Below are 17716 nucleotides of genomic sequence, written 5' to 3'. Positions count from 1 at the left end.
ACATTTCCTTGTAGTTGTATTGTACCTGGCAGAAGAGGTGCCCCTCCTTTTCTCTCTGAGTGAGGCTGGACAAGTTGCAGCTGACCACCAAGTGAGAGTCATCCAGCACAGTGTTGAACCAACGCCTGGTAGGCAGCAGGGCCTAGACACACAAGACACCATGTTTACAGCATTCGACAATATGTTTACAGTTGTGACAAAAATGACAGACCTTTAAGTTCTCTAAACAACCGGATGTAACTTTATGGGAACTACTGACAAACACGTAGGGGCAAATTGTATTTCAGTGGGAACCAGGACCAAAATAACTCAAGAATGATGAGCCAAAATTGTTAGATTTACAGGACTAAATAGCAACACACACACTATTGGTCTGATGTGTCGCCATCCCAGATAAAAGGAATCGGGTACTGTATGAATAGACGCCTCTCAGGGGTCAAAAGAATCGAATGACTCAACAACAACCACATTTCCCAGAATCTGGACCATGGTTATCCATACTTCTTATTGATCCATGGTCTTTTCTTGTCTTGAGGTTATTTTGAAAGGGATGATAGAGCAGCATCCATTAAGGCAAGCTGACAGTGAGATGTGAAAAAGACAGTTCAGCTACTTCTATAAACATTTTTTTTTTATCTGCTTTTTGCAGCACACGAACATGACAGCAAAGTAAGTAAAGAGGAAACCTGTCAAAGGATACCAGAGATAATAGAGCTAACAGAGCTACTTTGCTTGGAATATAGAAATAATGAACATGCTGAACAGTCTGAGAGAATGACTGGTGCAAACAGAAAAGTTCAATCTATCACATTATGGAGGCTGAAAAAGAACTACCCAGAAAAAAAGGCTGCACTGTAACAGCATATGAAATGGAATACTGAATTGCATAATGCCAAGAAAACAAAATATCTATTACTTTATTCACTCAAAACTGCTCATCAAAGGCAGCAGGTGTAGCGAGTGATACCTAAACGCTAGGAGAAGAGATACCTTTATATCCAGCAGCCATCTTTGATCTAAACACAGTCCTGACAGCCAGCATGAAACAGGCATGAAAGCAGGGGATCTTTTTTCCCTGCATTAATTTCCAGGTCATCATCAGAGAGGGGAAGTATGGATTTCAAGCAACTGAGGCTTTGTAAAAGGATAGCACTGAAGGACAGAAGATGTCTCTAGAGACCGTCAGCTGGTCGGCCACTAGCCGCTGCCAGAAAACAGCAAGGCTGGCCTGTCAGCAGGCAGCCAGATCAAATCTATTGAGTTCCCCTGCTAGTAAGAGGAGAACTGCACAGGCAGCAGGAGCAACAATCTCATGTGACATTGTGTCTTCACTTAGAACACCTAACTGGCAAGGTCGCCTATGTAAAACTGTCAAATTTTATTTTCCTTAATTAATATTTTTTTAAATAAACCAATATGATGTTAGTCCATCAAGGTTTCTCTTTTTTATGAGTTATTTCAACACCCTGAAAATGCCAAGTCTTAACTGAGGTGACTGGAAACGCAGCATGTGTCACAATGCAAAATAGACCCAGCAGCAAGCAACTAGAAGTTTTGCTCTCTGTTGTGTAGGAACAGATATCTTAGGTGACATGCGTTAAACCATCGGTGCTCATCCAAATGCACAGTAGGTTTGTTCCCACTTGGGTAGACCTGCACATCAGCCAGTCTCAGCAAGTAAAAACCAGTTGACAAGACAAATAGTACAATTCGACTTGTTGGATTGAACTACTATGATCTGTACTCATTCACTTTGTATTTCACCAGTAAAACATTTATCTCAAATCCACAGGTGACAGCACACAGCAAAAAAATTAAAGTTAAAGGTGTGACATATAATAATACAGAGCAAATGTGCTTTTCATTAAATAATTGTTTAACACTGGGAATACTCCACAAGGAAACTGGGGGAAAATGCTGCATAAATACACAACAGAACTGAGTTTCTGACCAGCCTTTGTGATCACTAAGTGCACCACCTTGCACTGTAAAAATTTAAATTTAGCAGTCCTATTTGGGTGCAAAAATTGCAAAGAAAGCATCTTACCTCCAAATCAATCATGAGTTCAATGAATCTCTCACAGTAATGGACTCTGTCCATGCACACAGGCCCTATGGAAAAGAAAGCATGGAAATTGGCATTTCACATCAGATCAGAGAATGCATGTTGTCAATGACAAATACAATCTGACAGACAAGCAGATGTAACCATATGAACACGCAAAGCCAAAAAAAGATGGGGAACAACAAGATGTTGTACTAGAAAGGAGGTAGTGTAGTTATCACCAGGGATATGAGGACAGAGAACACATGTGAACAACTCTGAGGTGCCATACTGAGTGTGCAAGCCTCACTATGAGATACTGCATTGCTGGCACAGCAGCATGCTGGGAAATCAGGCCTCATTAAGCATGTCAGTGTGTGTGTGTGTGTGTGTGTGTGTGTGTGCAATTAAAGTTGGTGCATGCAGCAAACATTAGAGTGATGTGGATCCTGCTGAGCTTACGATTGTAATCTACTCTGTCAGCTTTGAATTCTACCTAAACACAGAATACACATGTTCTGTTTTTAGCATTCAGGTGGGGGGTCTCCATGTCGGCCTGCATTACAACACAGTAGTCTGTGCCAGTGGCTATATGGCAGCTGGAGCACATGCTCCTTCGGCTGCTACACGACTTGAAAAGAAAGGAGGGGGTCCTGCAACTAAATAGTGATGAAAAGAGATAATACAGTGTTTCATAAAGGTAACGTGGCCCAGGACTGGAGATGTGCTTTCTCACACTCTGCAAGCTCTAGAAAAGCCTACGTACATTAATCATATGGGGAAAGGTAGCAAGAACACACTCAAAGACTTGAGGACCAAAGTCAAAGGGAGAGTCATCAGGATCATTAATTACTCAATATATGGAAATCTACACCAGGGATGCACCATTTTTTTATCATTATTGAAACAGGACCAAGAGCTAATGGGCTTTCTTCTTACTGAATTACTTCCATGAGAAGAAGTTGCATACAACACTGTGAAATCCCAAGGGAAATAACTTATTTTTTCCCCCCATTTACCTGTTGGTGGGATTGACGTGAGAACTCCACGAAACTTTTTAATAAGAGCTGAGAGGAAGGTCCTCTCTCTTTTTGCCCTGAGGAGGACACAAAGGAAGCAAGTCAGAAAAAGATTAAAAACTCATATGGTACAAGATATAATCTCCTAGTCTGTATATATCTGAACACTCGAGCAAAAAATATATTACTGTTCGGCTGCGTCAGCGTCCATCTTATCAAACTTCTTCTTGATTAGATTCCAGAACTTCTGCAGCTTTGGAACTTTCTTCAGCTCTTGCTGGAGTCTGGACTGCAAACATGACAGATAAATTAGTAACAGTCAATTTTTACCTCAGGATTAGTGTCATAGCAAGGAGGCAAATCCTTCCTGCTAAATTATCAAAAGTCATTATTTGGTGCGAGCCAGTAACCACCAGAAAAAAAAAAAACTTTATTTAAGTAATAGGTTGACATCTTACTGGTAGGAGGCACATCCACATGGGCAGAGAGATGAGCTGCTGCACCTGCTCTCTGATCAAATCTACCTCCTAGAGGGGAGGGGGGAGAGTTTTCAAAACGTAAACATTATGTGACATTTTTTTTTTACTATACATCAGATAGAGAAAGAGAGAAAAAGAGAGAGAGAGAGAGAGAGAGAGAGAGAGAGAGAGAGAGAGAGAGAGAGAGAGAGAGAGTTCAAAATGGTGCACTGTATGTGACAGTTTTTTATTACACATCGGCTCATAATAAAAGTCTGCTACTAAAATATTTAGAGGCCTTTATAGGATACAATCAAAGTGCAGCAGGCTATCACAGCAGACTTTTAAAGTGTAACAGCTGCAGTGCTTCCCTGTGGTTTAATGCGGCTTTACTGGATGCACAGGGATGGGAACTGACCCAAGTTGTACTGCTCAGTCTACTACTGCCACCTAGTGGACATTACAAGTAACTGCCCACATTTCCGCATACATCTTCAAGAAAATATAACACATAAGAACATAAGTTTAAGATCAAACCCAGATTATTCAAATTCTCATGTATATTCCTACTTAATAGTATTTGGAATATGACAGAATGGCTAACATCATGATTAGACCTATTGCATTTTTGAGATAATTTAAGTGGTTATCAGCCTTTGAAAATAGCAAAAGAATATGCCTCTGAAGTAAGCTAACACTGTGTTCTCATTCCTAACTGTATTTTTTACCTTAGGCTTAGCATCCTAATTATTATTTTATGAAGATGTACACTAATGAACACTCTTACCATGTCTAGAAACTCTGATTTTGTGGTAAAATGTGAAATGGCTGCTCTTTGCTTTAACAATGCTGCAATAACCATTACAGAACTTTAAATAAATCTGTTTAAACAAAGTTTATTTGAGAAACCCTCTAAGTTTAAAGTATGTAAATACAGCAATCAAAATACCCTGCATTTTGTACTCCCAGTGGTCAAGGCACTGACATGAAAATAAACATCCTCATTGACCCAGTAAGTGACAGCATAACAGCCTCCCAGAACTTCCAAAGTGACATATAGAGATCAGTGTAGTGGTACACACCAGACTGTTGAAACAGTGGTCCAGGAAAACCAGTAGCACGGTTTGTTCCTTTAAACTAAGGCCAGCTTCATCGCCTGCCAGTACAGCTTCCATCACACATTTGAAGAAGAAAGGGAAATGGCTGGGCTCCTTCTTGAACACCTGATGCATGTCAAATGATAAAACAGTGTTGCTGAAAGCCATGAGTCTGAATGGAAGCGGCAGAGTTGATGAACACAGAGGCTGAAAGTGACAGTTCTCTCTAAAAATTGAACATTTAGGCTAATTTTGTCTAAATCTGTCTCGACCAGTTTGATGAGAGCTGCTAAATTCTGGAAATATCAGCTGTAAAGATGTCTGCCTTCTCTTGAATATGGCTTGAGGTGCCCAAAGCCCCGTAAAAAAAAGTGCTTTGCAAAAATCCTGACCTGTTGTTCAAGATAAGATAAACCTTTATTAGTCCCACAGTGGGGAAATTCTCAAAACTGCTCTTGATGGGTGCTGTTTCATGTAGAAACAATTTTCTTTCTGTATCACGCAAAAGGAAAAAATTGCATCTACTGGATGAGATGAGAGGCTTGCCATTTAAGATAGCTACTTCTGAAAAGAAGCAGTGCTGTTGACTTTTTTAAATGTATATGTATATGCACCACAACTACAGTGCTGCCTAATTTCTTTATATTCAAGACAAGGCAGACATCTCTACAGCTGTTATCTCCAAAACTCAGCCCAAACTCAATTCAATCTAAATTTATAAACAGCACTACAGGTAAGAGGGAAAACGTGTATTTTTGATTTAGAGTGAACTGTTCCTTTAAAGAAATCTTTCTAAATATGGCTATATGGCTAAGGTTACCATGCAGTGAACTTAAATGAGGTACGGCATTTCTTACCTCCCATGCTGGGACGTTCTCTCTAAATTTCTCGTTGACAATGCAACAAATGGACATGAGGTAGGCATTGCTAGACACCTCAGGAGAGTAGTTCACCCACAGGTAGTTCTCAAGATACTGGCTGAAAGATGAGAAATTAATGGATGATTATCTATTCACTTAGCTGTGTGGCCACATTTTATTCATTAAGGCTTAATAAAAATGAAGAACAACAAGTGACATATCCCACCTGAACTCAAGAAGCATAATTTTCCTGATGGCAAATCTGAGAACATACAAGAAAAAAAACATAAGGTAATCGGGTATAAATGTGTTCACTGGATTAAATACAGACATTTAAGTCAAATATGCTATTTATTTACTTACTTGGACTTGAGAATCTCTTTATCGTAAACATCTTCCATCACCTAAACAAACAGCAAAGTGTGTTCAAATTCTCAGGGGTTGAGGGGAACACCTCAACAAAATAAAATGTGTTTAAGCAAAGTTCCACGATTGGGAAAAACAGCCCTAAACACCTCTTTACAATTTTATGATATCTAACAAAACAATTAAACGCATTTTGGTTAGAACCGACACACAAATGGATATCACTCACCTTAGGGTCAAATGGTAGTTTATTCTTTGCATGAGGAGCCCAATATTTATTAGCCAACTGGGAGGAAAAAACATCAATAGTAGTCAATATGGCAGAATGAAAAGTTCTTCAAGCAACAGATAAGTTGGCACAAATGACGCATTACAAGGTTCTGTGTGTGGGTTAAAGGTACACATATACACAATTGTGGGTTCTGTTTTGGATCTATACTCTCCAAACAACAAATTCTAAAGACAATGGAAGATTCTTCAATCTAGACTGAACATCATATGATCCACAACACTTCACAGGTACACTCCACCCGTTTGGGGGCAAATGATTTTACGATAGTAGGACAACACAGGACATATTAGGCTAATGTTCTAGCGCAATTCAGGTTCCTCTAAAAGGCTTCTCAGTTCAATGACATGATAATGACAAAAAGTGACTGAGGAGATCTTTCTGTACTCAGCATGAGAGCAGCAAAGGAAAACCTGTTTCAGCACACAGTGTTTGACTTAATATGCAGTTTAACTAACCATACGTAATCGATGATTACCTGTGTGACATATTCCGCATTAATCTGAGACACCGAGGGCGCTGCAGCCTTTTTAGCGGGGGTTTCTTTCTCCGTGGTGGCCATCGCAAGCAGCTACAATGGCTGTCAAAGCAAAGATAAGGCACGATATCAAAGTAACGATAGCTACTCATTCACTTAAAATTTTATGTTAGTTATTAGATCTGGGATCCAGTCTGAAAAATATGGGGCTACGTGCGTTATACGAAACAGAACTGAGAAAGTTAGCTAGCACGGTGCAAACTTCAGTACTTCAGGTTAAGTGGTTGAAACACAATTTACCGTAACACTACTCAAATGTCTGCACCTTCATAAATGTCATATCGGTACAATAAAGTGCTACAACATATTATTATTATCGGAAAATACCGCTAACATTATCGTTAACTAACGTTAACGTTAAGTTTGCCTTTTCAAAATATCAGATACCGAGCGAAGCTAATAATTAGCGCTCAATAGTTGGAGATGACTCCGAAAAAAATAATGATAACGTTCCTGTACAATATAAGATGAAATAACTTCACTAACCTTTATTTCAGCATGAATACAAACGGTTGGATAAGCATGTACACAACCAAAACGCGCTGTATGCGACTGACTTCCTGAATGGGTACGTACCTAAAATCGTCCCCGAGTACAAAAGCATGTCTTTAGTTCCTACTAAGAAAGATTTGAGAGAAAGAGAAAAAAATTACAGAACAATAGAAAATCTCTTAATTAAAATTTGAAAATATTTATAAATTAATTAAGAAATGTTCATATTAATTAAATGCACAAACACATTTAATAAGAGGCTTTAAGAGAGACCATACTTAATTTAGGAAATGCTGAAAACACAAAGATCCACTTTATTATAAATATTACGTACTTTACCAACACACAGTAAATAAAATCGTATTAGTGAAAAATCATGATCATGGCTACATCTGTATCTGGCTGCATTTGATTCTCAACCACTGAACTGAATTTGTTGTTTTATAAAATAATTCCTTTAGGCTGACATGGTATTTCAACATTGTGTGCATTGTCCTCATAATGATGTGGATGGAGCTGCCATGTTTTCACATTGGACAAAATTGAAAATGAACAAAGTGTTTTTGTTTGTCTTTATCTCAGACTGACTGACCAACTAACTGGAGAGCGTATCTGGAAATGCAATGTTCCTAAAGCATATCTGACTTTTTTTTCTACGTTTTTTCTTAGAAGAGTCTGTCTTAAAGATCCTGTCTCATGTCTGTGTTCACAGATTTTTTTCTGTGGTGGGATGCAAACAGTTTAATGTATCCTAAAACCGCCGTTGGCTCTTAATTCTCAGTTTTCTGATGTCCACCTGCTGACTAACAGATCTGGATAGTTTTACTCATATTGAATTCTTTGACGGCTTTTCAGACGTGTAGCTTGCCTGAATGCTTTCCCACATACGAGAGGCTGGAACTATAATTTAGAGGCACTCGGGAAAACACTTCCCAACTTATTTTGGTTCCCATAAATTTCACAATGACAAATTAAATTAACTTCCAAAGAAATTATCTGTTGCAGATCATACATTGGAATGGTTTCAACACTTTATGTGTTGCTGCGGTGTTCATCTGACTTGTGGCAAATTTTTAACACCAACTAATTGTATTTAATGGCTGCTCTGGCTTTACAACAGTATCCAACTTGGTTTTCGTCTTCTTCAGTTCCTGCAAAGCGTTAACACCCATTTCACACTGGAGCTTCAATTCCACAGAGTGATTCACAGGAGTGCGATGGCTGGAGAGCCGTTGTTGAAGTAATGACTAACGCTGCAGTCCTGAAGTTTCTCTGTCATCACAAAACCTCTGCTTTTCCGTTTTAGTGCCCACAGAAAGTGAACATTTATTTGCAGTACTTAAATGGGATTTCAAGTGTACCTTCCGTCTGAATGCTTTCCAGCAGATCAGTGAGTGGTGTTTCTGCCCCGTATAAATAAAAAATGCCGTCGTAATGTGGAATAACAGTTTTTGAGACACAAACTTAAAGCGTGCATGGAGGAAATCAGTGCAACAATAAACTGACAGGAGACGAGTGGTCCCATTACTCTGATAATATTTATATTATGATACTATATTACTGCAGAAGTAGTGCAGCTATTTCCATACATATAACAAATACAATATGCCATCACCGTTACTATGTCAACCCCCATATCACATTTGGATGGATAACTAACATTAAAGTATTGACAGGAAAGACAGGAATTTAACAAATAAACATAAATGACATGTAAACTGTGTAGGCATGACAAATAAACATAGGAACTGGCTAACAACCCCCTTAAATATCAGACAAAAGCACTTACTATGTAAGTTTGAAGTCTTATTAGTACAACCACACTCATTGTAAACTGTTGCTTTCTGTGCCCTATTAGCTAAAACAGCTATTTTTATTTTCATTTGATGATTAACAAAATAAAGTCATTTTTAAGTCAATATAATCAAGAAGTACTTGATTAATTTTTTTATGGCAATTTTTAAATTTAAGTTACTTTAAAAAATATCTTTTTACGAATATGCCAATTATGTTCTACTGTCTATCAAAATAAGTTAGTTTAATAAGTTAAACTTAGTTAATTAATACGTTTTTGTGCCTAATAATGAGTTTTTATTAATTTGTATTTAAATTAAAATGGAACGTTTTGTTCATTAGTGTCCTCCATGCGACCTTTCATAAAAAAAAAACAAAAAACTTATATACAATGTTTATATATTATAGAGTACACACTGCACTAAAACTGTAGTTTGTGCCAGTGCTGTTTTAGTATTGGCAAATTCATTTGACCAACTGTAAAAGCTGAACATTACATGTATGCGTTGTATTTGGCGTGCAAATGTTTTGAAAGAAAAAAAAATATTTGTGGAGCTCAGATTTCAAATTGCTCAATGTTTGATCCTGAAATAATCAAAAAGTAGGCAGATTATATTACAAAACTAATTACAAAAATTCTGATATAATTTGTATTCAGTAATTAAAAGTACATTTCAAAGCAAGAACCAAGCCTGCTTACAACACAAAATGACACTGCAGCTTAACCAACTACAGCCTTGAACATTAAAAGAGTTGGGTCTCTCATACAGACGTAGTGATACAATACAATTAGCCCTAAATCACATTCAATTTTAATGTTCAGGCTGATTTCCCCAACCCATTCCCATGTTAATGAGGGAAGGATTTACATAGTCCGTTAACACATTCATGTCTCAATTGATTTTTACATCATCGTATCACAATATGAATAAAATGTGTAGCATACAGTGAATGTAGTGTAAAAAGTAGACTAACTATACGTTCAATATATACACTCAGATGGCTCCAAAAGTGAAGTCTGAATGTAACATCCGCAGATGTTGGCAGGTGGGTTTGCACTCCCATTAACTGACTGACATCATTAGCTATATGTTCATTTTGTTCTCAAAGCCTTAATTTATAATTTCTCAAATGGATAAACAATTCTGAGTTATAAGCAGAGGGGTTCTCTCTTTCATGCTGTGTTGTTGTAGTTGTGTTGTTAATTTACAGTCTCCGTCTCTGAAGTGTTGCCTCTGTGTTTTGGCACGTTCGGAAAAGTACAAGAATGTTTTCACAAATTCTTCAGTACTTCTCAGGGAAAACAGAGAGATGACAACATAATTGCAATTTTTGTTGTGCCTAGATTTAAATTTTTAAACTGGTTTCTGGTACTTCCATTTTGCAAGGGCACTAGTACATTGTCACAAGTACATGAAGCACAACCATTGTTAATGTTATTAGTCACACTTCTGCTTTTCTTGCTTGATCCAAAGATCTGCTTACTTTTTGTGTCTCATAAAATTAGTGTGACGGTGAACCAAAGCCATCATTACTTATATTATTTACAGCAGAGCTGTGACATGTCAAAGTGTCTTCTGTGGAGAATGCCGCAAGGCACTGTATTATACAGAAAGTGGAGGAATGATAGCCGGAACAATTTTCCACAAATTTTTAAATCAAAGATATTTTACAATATTATCTGAATTGCTGGACCATCAGGAATACAAAAACACACATCAGTTGCACAGATATGCATTAATTCACAATTCTGAAAAAATTAAAATAGCAAAAAAGTCAAATGTTGAGAAAATAATTCAGTATTTCAATCTCTTAACGTGGCGCACTGAGCACTGAAGCAGTTATTTCAGGGATATAATATGTGAGAAAGATAACTGTGAAAACATCCATTTCTAATGCCTTTTGGCTTAATATTTTAATTGTGGCACTGAGTATATTAGCTGAAATACAGTAAAAAAGTAATTAAAAATCTTCTGCTTTCAAATTGCATAGTTTATATCAACCTCAAGAGGGCAGCACACACCACTCAATAGCATATGACGGCTCACCAGTTCAGCAGACACAACAAGTTTCACTCACTCATGAAGACATGGTTTGATAATACGTCAGGAGAAGAAGAAACAATACATTTTAAACAGAAAAGGGATTCAAACATGAAAACAAACAAAACCGCAGTCAGTGAGGCAAACAGACCACAATGTCAGGAGGCGTCTCGTGCAGCGAAGCCGCTCCTGAGCTGGGCTCCCCTACTGTAGCCCACTGCTATGGGGAGAGAGTCACACACATCAGCCTGGTTAGCCCGGAGGAAGAAACACACAGTTAAAGTCCATGTGCAAGGCCACAATGACAAGGGCCGCAGGCTGGTACACTGAGCACAAAGGACAATGTTAGCCACAACAGACAGTTTGTTTGCAGAGTGGTCGCAAGTCAGCTTGGTAGAAAATGTACATTTGACAAAACACATGAGAACTAAATGTCACCCTGTCTTTATTCATTTTGTGTAGAAACACGTTGGTAAAGTCGCAAAGAAGTCTGTCTGCCATAGGCCATCACATTGGCTATGGTGAGGGTGTGATGGTGTACTTGTGGCTTTGCCTGTGTCTGTATAAAAACATGCCAGCTGAAAGACAGAATGTTATGTTTACAGTGGTGATAGACAAGTGCTTGTCGTGCATTGAATTTTAGTGGCAAATCTCCTCTGTGTTTACTGAAATGCTGACTCTTGTTACATATGAACTCTTTGTCATTTAATGGTTGTTCCACAAAGGGAAAGGGGAAAAAAAACACATGAATTCAAAACACAACAAAGAAATGTCTTGTAAATGGGGAATTTTAATAATATACTTAAATCTAGTACATTTCCATTGGAAGACATGTGTCATTACTCCATTTTCAGTCTTCAGTTTGAATGAAATCAGACACATTCAGAGATTAAAAAAAAAAAATTCCAACAAAGAAAACACTACAAACATTTTACATCTGTGCTATTGCTAAATCTGCCAATCCATTTAAAAGCAAAATTTATGGATAATGGTATAATTATATATTTGTGGATGAAATTTATGTCTATTTATTTGACTGAGGTGAAATACAATGAAAGTTGAAACTTTATTAAAAAAACCACACACACACACACTTTCTGGACAGTTGTGTCATTCAAAAATCCTCAGTCTCTCCTTGTAGGGAAATCAAGCAGGTGAACGTTAACACACACTGTAAGTTTATGGGGCTTGCTTGCTCTCATAAATAATTGCTTGTTTGTGTTTTTCAACACTCAATAAAAAATCTTCAGGCTCTATTGGCTGCCTCTATTGTTCAATTTTTGATAACAACAATCAAAACAACATCGCAGTGGGTGAAGATCAATAGCCTACTCTGCTCTCCCGCCATCACAAGAAGTGCGATGAAGAGAATAGCCGGAGTGAAGATGCATTCCAACTCAGATCATCAATACGGTTCATGATCTTTGAGAAAAGAAATGTTCCAGGAGCAATGGTTAATAGTGTTATTTTCTTCCCACATCGTCACACACTGTGTCCACAGACACTCCCAACACACACACACAGACAGAACACACACCTGCCCTGCAGCTGTGTGTTGTAGCGTCCCTCTCCTATTAACCAGGTTGCCTTAGAATCAATAGAAAGCATAAAGAGGCTTAATCTTTTCAGGAGCTCTGCACTGATTGCCTATTACACAATAATAACACACCTTGAATCCCATGGAGCATGAGAGGGAGAAACACAGTCACCTCAGCCGCACACATTACACACAGCCACAAACCAGTCACACAGTAAATCTATAGGTTTACAACTGAACAGATGGTGTCAGCAGTGGCGCTAGGCCTTTACGAGGGGTGTTAGTTAGCGTGCTAAGAGAAATTCCACCAGAAACAGTGGGATATCAGGGGATACAGTCTATTGCCTCATGGGATGAGACACTGCTGGTGTCTCTTTTTGTAGACTATGGTCTCCTGTCTTCTGGTATGCAGCTTTAGCTTACAGAAGTTCCACAGGACTCATCTCAAGGCAGAACAACAGCTGCTGTGGTAACACCAGTGGAGGACAAAGTGAATTATTGGCTTAAGTTCTCGGATAAGAAGTGGAATAAACACATCCTCAAAACCACACGTCATCCAGAGCACTCGGAGACAGACACAGCTTTGTATTTCCACAATCAGCAGTGATGAACAGTCAAAATTCTTGAGCAGTTAAGCAGTTTTTCTTTTACACATTCGCTGATGTCCTGTTGTAAGTCATTAGGTGCTGGAGCTATTAAGAGTCACGCCTCCAGAAAATCCCCACTGAATTCCAGTGCTGTGGATGACTGGAGTCTGGTTGTTGACTCTGGCTGTGTTTCTATAAGCTGAGCCAGCAGGACAGGTGGAGGATCTGGCCGTCAGGCAAGTCCAGGACTGGAACCAGGGCCACAGACGGACTGGATTCTCCCAGAGAACTTCTTAAACTTTCTTCAAGTCCTGGTAGGTAGAGGTGGGGAGGGACAGAAGGACAAAGGAAGAGTGAAGGGTTAGTTTCGTGAGAACTTTGGCTGGGGTTGGACATTAGGTTCTCATATAGCTGTCCCACTGGGGCCATCCCAGGACAAAGGCAGCACTTAACCCTTCGACCAGGGAACATTGGCCTGTTTACAAATTACTGGAATTCTTAAATCCTTGGCAGATTGTAGCCACCCCCACAATTCAGCTCCCTGCAGTGCAAACATATGGTGAGCATGGACTGAACTCCTCCAAACTCACACACAAAGCCATGTACAACCAAATGCATAGACAAGGGGGTGGGGGTGGGGGTGGGGGGTCTAGTGGAATGTATCCTGTGCTCCTGTTGTATTGGGATGTTAGGAAGCTGTGTTGGGACTAGCTCTCAGTTTTGCTAGAGCTGAGAGATGTTGTTAGTGTATGTGTGTCTGTGGCCGGACTACAGACGGGCAGCGGACATGTGAGAATTCATTGAGCGTCTCAGAGCCTGGTCTTGATGACAGCCTGTCTATTTAGCAGCAGCCCGCTGGGATGTTTCCCCTTCCCTCCTCTGCTCTGTGCACTAATTGGTCACAAGTGTTCCTGTCTCACGGTTGACTGTCCTGGCTTATTTCTTCTGATTTAACAGTATGTTGTATGGGACTTGGGAGTGGACAGTGTGATCTGGCACGGTCATGATAGAGTTACACATCTGGGAAAGCATGCTGTGTCACTTTTTGTACCACCACTCTTGCAAATATCACTCTTTTTTTTATATTGAACACAACAATTTCTGTCTAATAATGATGTCAAAATGTCATTCCTGTCTAGTTATGTTGAGTCTCCGCGGACAAACACAAACATATGGTCTTTAAATAACATTTATTAGTACTGCAGTACCACTGTGTGACATTTATGTGAACATGTTGAGAGAGAAATCAGGACAGAGAGGTTACGCGTGCAGTTCAGCACTATTTAATAAGCCTCTTTCTCTTTCATTTGAAGTGCACGCAGCATGCCAAACATCCTTACAAAGAGCCCACACACCCTAATTAGCTAATATGCACTACAGCTTAAAATACCCCCACTGAACACAGGCCTTTTTTGGAGGGCATTAAAAGCCTAAATATGTGTTATCAGAGCATGTGGTGCACCCTGGGAAGCAGGATCCTCTAGAGATGGCTAGCTGACAACTGAGTGAGCTAGGGAGATCACAGACAGGGGATGGTTTCATTAAGAGAAGAAACACACCCTTCATCACACCTTGCACACTAAGCCCGTTTTATGTCAGGATGTTTTAATCTTTGTGCTGTGCTTTCTTTTTGCGAGTCTCTTTCAGCATCAGTGTACACAGACATGCCTGCTTATGGATGAATAAGAGACACGAGGGCGGTGAAGGTGACCATGTTTTTTTTGTTTTGTTTTATTTTGTCTTTGTCTTTGTGAGTGAAAAGCAAGTAAAAACACAGACCACTTTGCTCCAGTCACTTTAAATCCTTATGTAAAATCACAAAATCCTATGAATGCTTCCCATCACACCCAATCCCTGGGTCTCTCAGTACCCCCTCTGGGCTACATGGGGAGCCTCATTGAGAGGCCCAGTGGACAGAGGCTCTAAGATTCAAAAAGCCATCACATTAGCAATGGGATGGAACTAAACTATCTACCCAATAGGATGAGCCATTATTCTGCTTCACAGCGAACACACAGGGAGCCAAAAGGGCTGCTGTTTAATCTATGTGTTTTTAAAACCAAATCATTACTAATGCCTAAAACATCCTTTTATGCTAGACATCAACAGCCATCTTTAGTTTGAACTGATTAATCATATAAATAATGTAAGCCTAAGTGAACAGAAGGAGGGGTGTCATTGAAGGCAGTCGTGAAACAGAGAGAAAAAGGGGGTTGTGAGTGGTATGGTTGATGCCTGCTGGGCTCAGGGGGCTTTTAAGCAGTGGCCAAGGCCCAGAGCCAGTGGTTTTTAGTTGTGCTACACTGACTCTCAAACTGGCAAAATTATCCAGTAAACGAGGTGGTAATTAGTAAGCGTTGGCTCATGAAAATCGTTCACTTAGTCCAAGGAGAACGAACAAAGAGGATGAGGGACTGAGTGTGTGCAGTGGAGCAACAAAGGCGGAAATCTTCCTCACCTCTCTTTAAAGAGCTACGACCAATAGTTTTATTGGAACAACAAATCACATGCCTACTTTATCTGTAAGGACTCACTTGAAGTTCAAGTTTTTTTGACTCTTTGAGGTTGCTGCAGGTGGTCAGTATGATAGCAGACTAGCAGATCAAGTCCACAGCTGACTAGGACACACCATGAGCAACAAGTGAACATACTGGAGCATTTAGCTGCTTATGAGTTGGTGGAGACCAATACAGAGCTAAAAGTTAGAGTGAGTCTTTCACCAGGTGGCCTCAAAAACACAACTTACAATAAATGCTATTATTATATATTATATATCTGTTGTATGTGTAAATAGGCAACTATTTGCTTACAAGTTCCTCATGTTTTAAAATCTGAAAACATGTCAGTTTGGTGTTCGCAACTTGTTTCTGCTGTCCGCAAGGGGCCAAAATCAGTTATTGCTGGTTTAACTACTGGAGGTTCCCAAGTTCCCCTTGTGTATAATGTTTTGAGGATTTATTTGATTTTGATGCATAATGTGTAAAATAATGGATTTCTTTAACCACTTTGATTAAAAAAATAAATAAAATACCTTATTTAGGTCCTCTAAAAGTTGGGGTTGCACTTGAGATATGCTGACCTATCTTTGCGAGAATCTTTCTATCGTAAGTAACATGTCAAGACAAGATGTTTAAAGGTTTCATTTGGAGCATATGTCATGTCTATCAGCTGTGAATCCTAACACAAGTAACCGAAGGGGTGCAGTGGGGTGGGGGATGTGGGGGGTTATGGGGGTGGGGTGCAGTCACATTTTGCTCCAGTGTTGTCGTCTGTCTGCCCGCTGACAGCAGCAGTTGTGAGACTGTGACTGTTAGCGCCAGAGGTGTTACTTTTCCTCCTTTGACTTTTTGGATTCATCATCCAATGAGCGTAGGCTGTGACCCATAAAAATGCCCATGGGTAAGCTTCTAGGGCTTGGTTGTGCGTGCAGAGTAAGGTAACAGATTCCGGCTCAATGATGAGTCAGTAAATGGTTTTAGGGAAGCAGTCGTGCAGTCCATAATCAAAGAAACATATTTCAAGGGTGAAGACTGAGGTTTATTTTCTCCAGTAAACAAATGACCCAGTAACACTGTCATGGGTTTGTATAGAAAAGACATTTTAGAGTCCTTTCTAGGGAGAAATTTCAATAGTAAACTCTGATTCCAACTGCACTAAATTATAGAGTATGCATTCAGAATTTATTGCCATATCTATGCTCTATTTTATTATTAACCACAATGGCACCTCTGCCAAGGCCAGTAGTCCTTTCTTCTATGACATGCAAATCTGAGAAAGCAAGCAGAAGGCCTTTATGTTCAAGTACTGCCAGAAGCATTAGAATTCTGTCAAAATTTGGTTGCGCTTAGTTGAAATGTCAGCATCACCTCTCAATCAACAGTTACGACTTAAGTGTGTGGCAGAGTGTTGCATTATTTTGCTACTTGGAGGACATTTTACACATATATACTGCATATACTTGTGCTTTAGAATATAGTCGTTTGAAACAATCAGAAAACAAGCTTTTATTTCTCTGGTTTGCTGCTTTGTTTGTCATCAATGCCACTGCCTTTACTCATTCACTGTCTAGCTTGCTTGACCATTGCCGCTCACTCGAGCTGGGTAGGAGGGTTCAGCCTGCAACTGAATCTGCTCATTCTGCAAAAGTGAAAAATAATTCATGGATTCGCCTAGTGATCCAGATCAGCTCCAAAATGTATTGGGCTCTTTCTTTGTCCATGCTACACCCTCCCGCCAAGTCTGATGTAAATCAGGCCAGTACTTTTCCTATAATCTTACTGACAGACAGACAAACTAAAGAGATTGAAAACATGGCCTCCTTGGCGGAGGCACCAATTGGATTTTGCATATAAAATTGGAGATATTTTCCTCCATTTTGCTAAATAACCTTACTCCTCTATTGTGGATGATGACAGAAGAAATACATGACACGCATCATATACTGTGAAACAATGCTGAATAACAATTATATAATTAGGTAACAAAACAAATAGCACTGTTCGTCTGTCATGCATATCAATACATATTCGAAACAGATCAACTTATTTTCCATTCATCACTGGTAACCATAATTTCACGTCCTCAAAAAGATGA

General features: G+C 39.3%; 2 protein-coding genes across 2 annotated transcripts in view; both read right to left on the bottom strand.

Moving 5' to 3' along the window:
• The window catches only part of aqr (aquarius intron-binding spliceosomal factor), a 44434-nt gene extending 37160 nt beyond the window's left edge, over window positions 1-7274 (bottom strand). The window contains exons 1-12 of the mRNA XM_046412374.1: window positions 7158-7274; window positions 6612-6713; window positions 6074-6130; window positions 5842-5882; window positions 5705-5740; window positions 5476-5596; window positions 4604-4744; window positions 3522-3590; window positions 3252-3352; window positions 3064-3140; window positions 2048-2112; window positions 26-142 (exon numbers count right to left, since the gene is read on the bottom strand). Of these exons, the coding sequence (XP_046268330.1) occupies window positions 26-142; window positions 2048-2112; window positions 3064-3140; window positions 3252-3352; window positions 3522-3590; window positions 4604-4744; window positions 5476-5596; window positions 5705-5740; window positions 5842-5882; window positions 6074-6130; window positions 6612-6695 (909 nt within the window). The 5' untranslated portion in view covers window positions 6696-6713; window positions 7158-7274. The remainder of the gene's footprint in view (window positions 1-25; window positions 143-2047; window positions 2113-3063; window positions 3141-3251; window positions 3353-3521; window positions 3591-4603; window positions 4745-5475; window positions 5597-5704; window positions 5741-5841; window positions 5883-6073; window positions 6131-6611; window positions 6714-7157) is intronic.
• A 4146-nt stretch (window positions 7275-11420) lies between these two features.
• The window catches only part of dph6 (diphthamine biosynthesis 6), a 55843-nt gene continuing 49547 nt past the window's right edge, over window positions 11421-17716 (bottom strand). The window contains exon 15 of the mRNA XM_046412647.1: window positions 11421-13434. Coding sequence (XP_046268603.1) covers window positions 13316-13434 — 119 coding nt within the window. The 3' untranslated portion in view covers window positions 11421-13315. The remainder of the gene's footprint in view (window positions 13435-17716) is intronic.

Source organism: Scatophagus argus, chromosome 15 (assembly GCF_020382885.2).
Source record: "Scatophagus argus isolate fScaArg1 chromosome 15, fScaArg1.pri, whole genome shotgun sequence".
Taxonomy (NCBI): Eukaryota; Metazoa; Chordata; class Actinopteri; family Scatophagidae; genus Scatophagus; species Scatophagus argus.
Note: the sequence above shows the minus strand (reverse complement) of the source record. Positions and strands in the feature narration are given on the sequence as shown.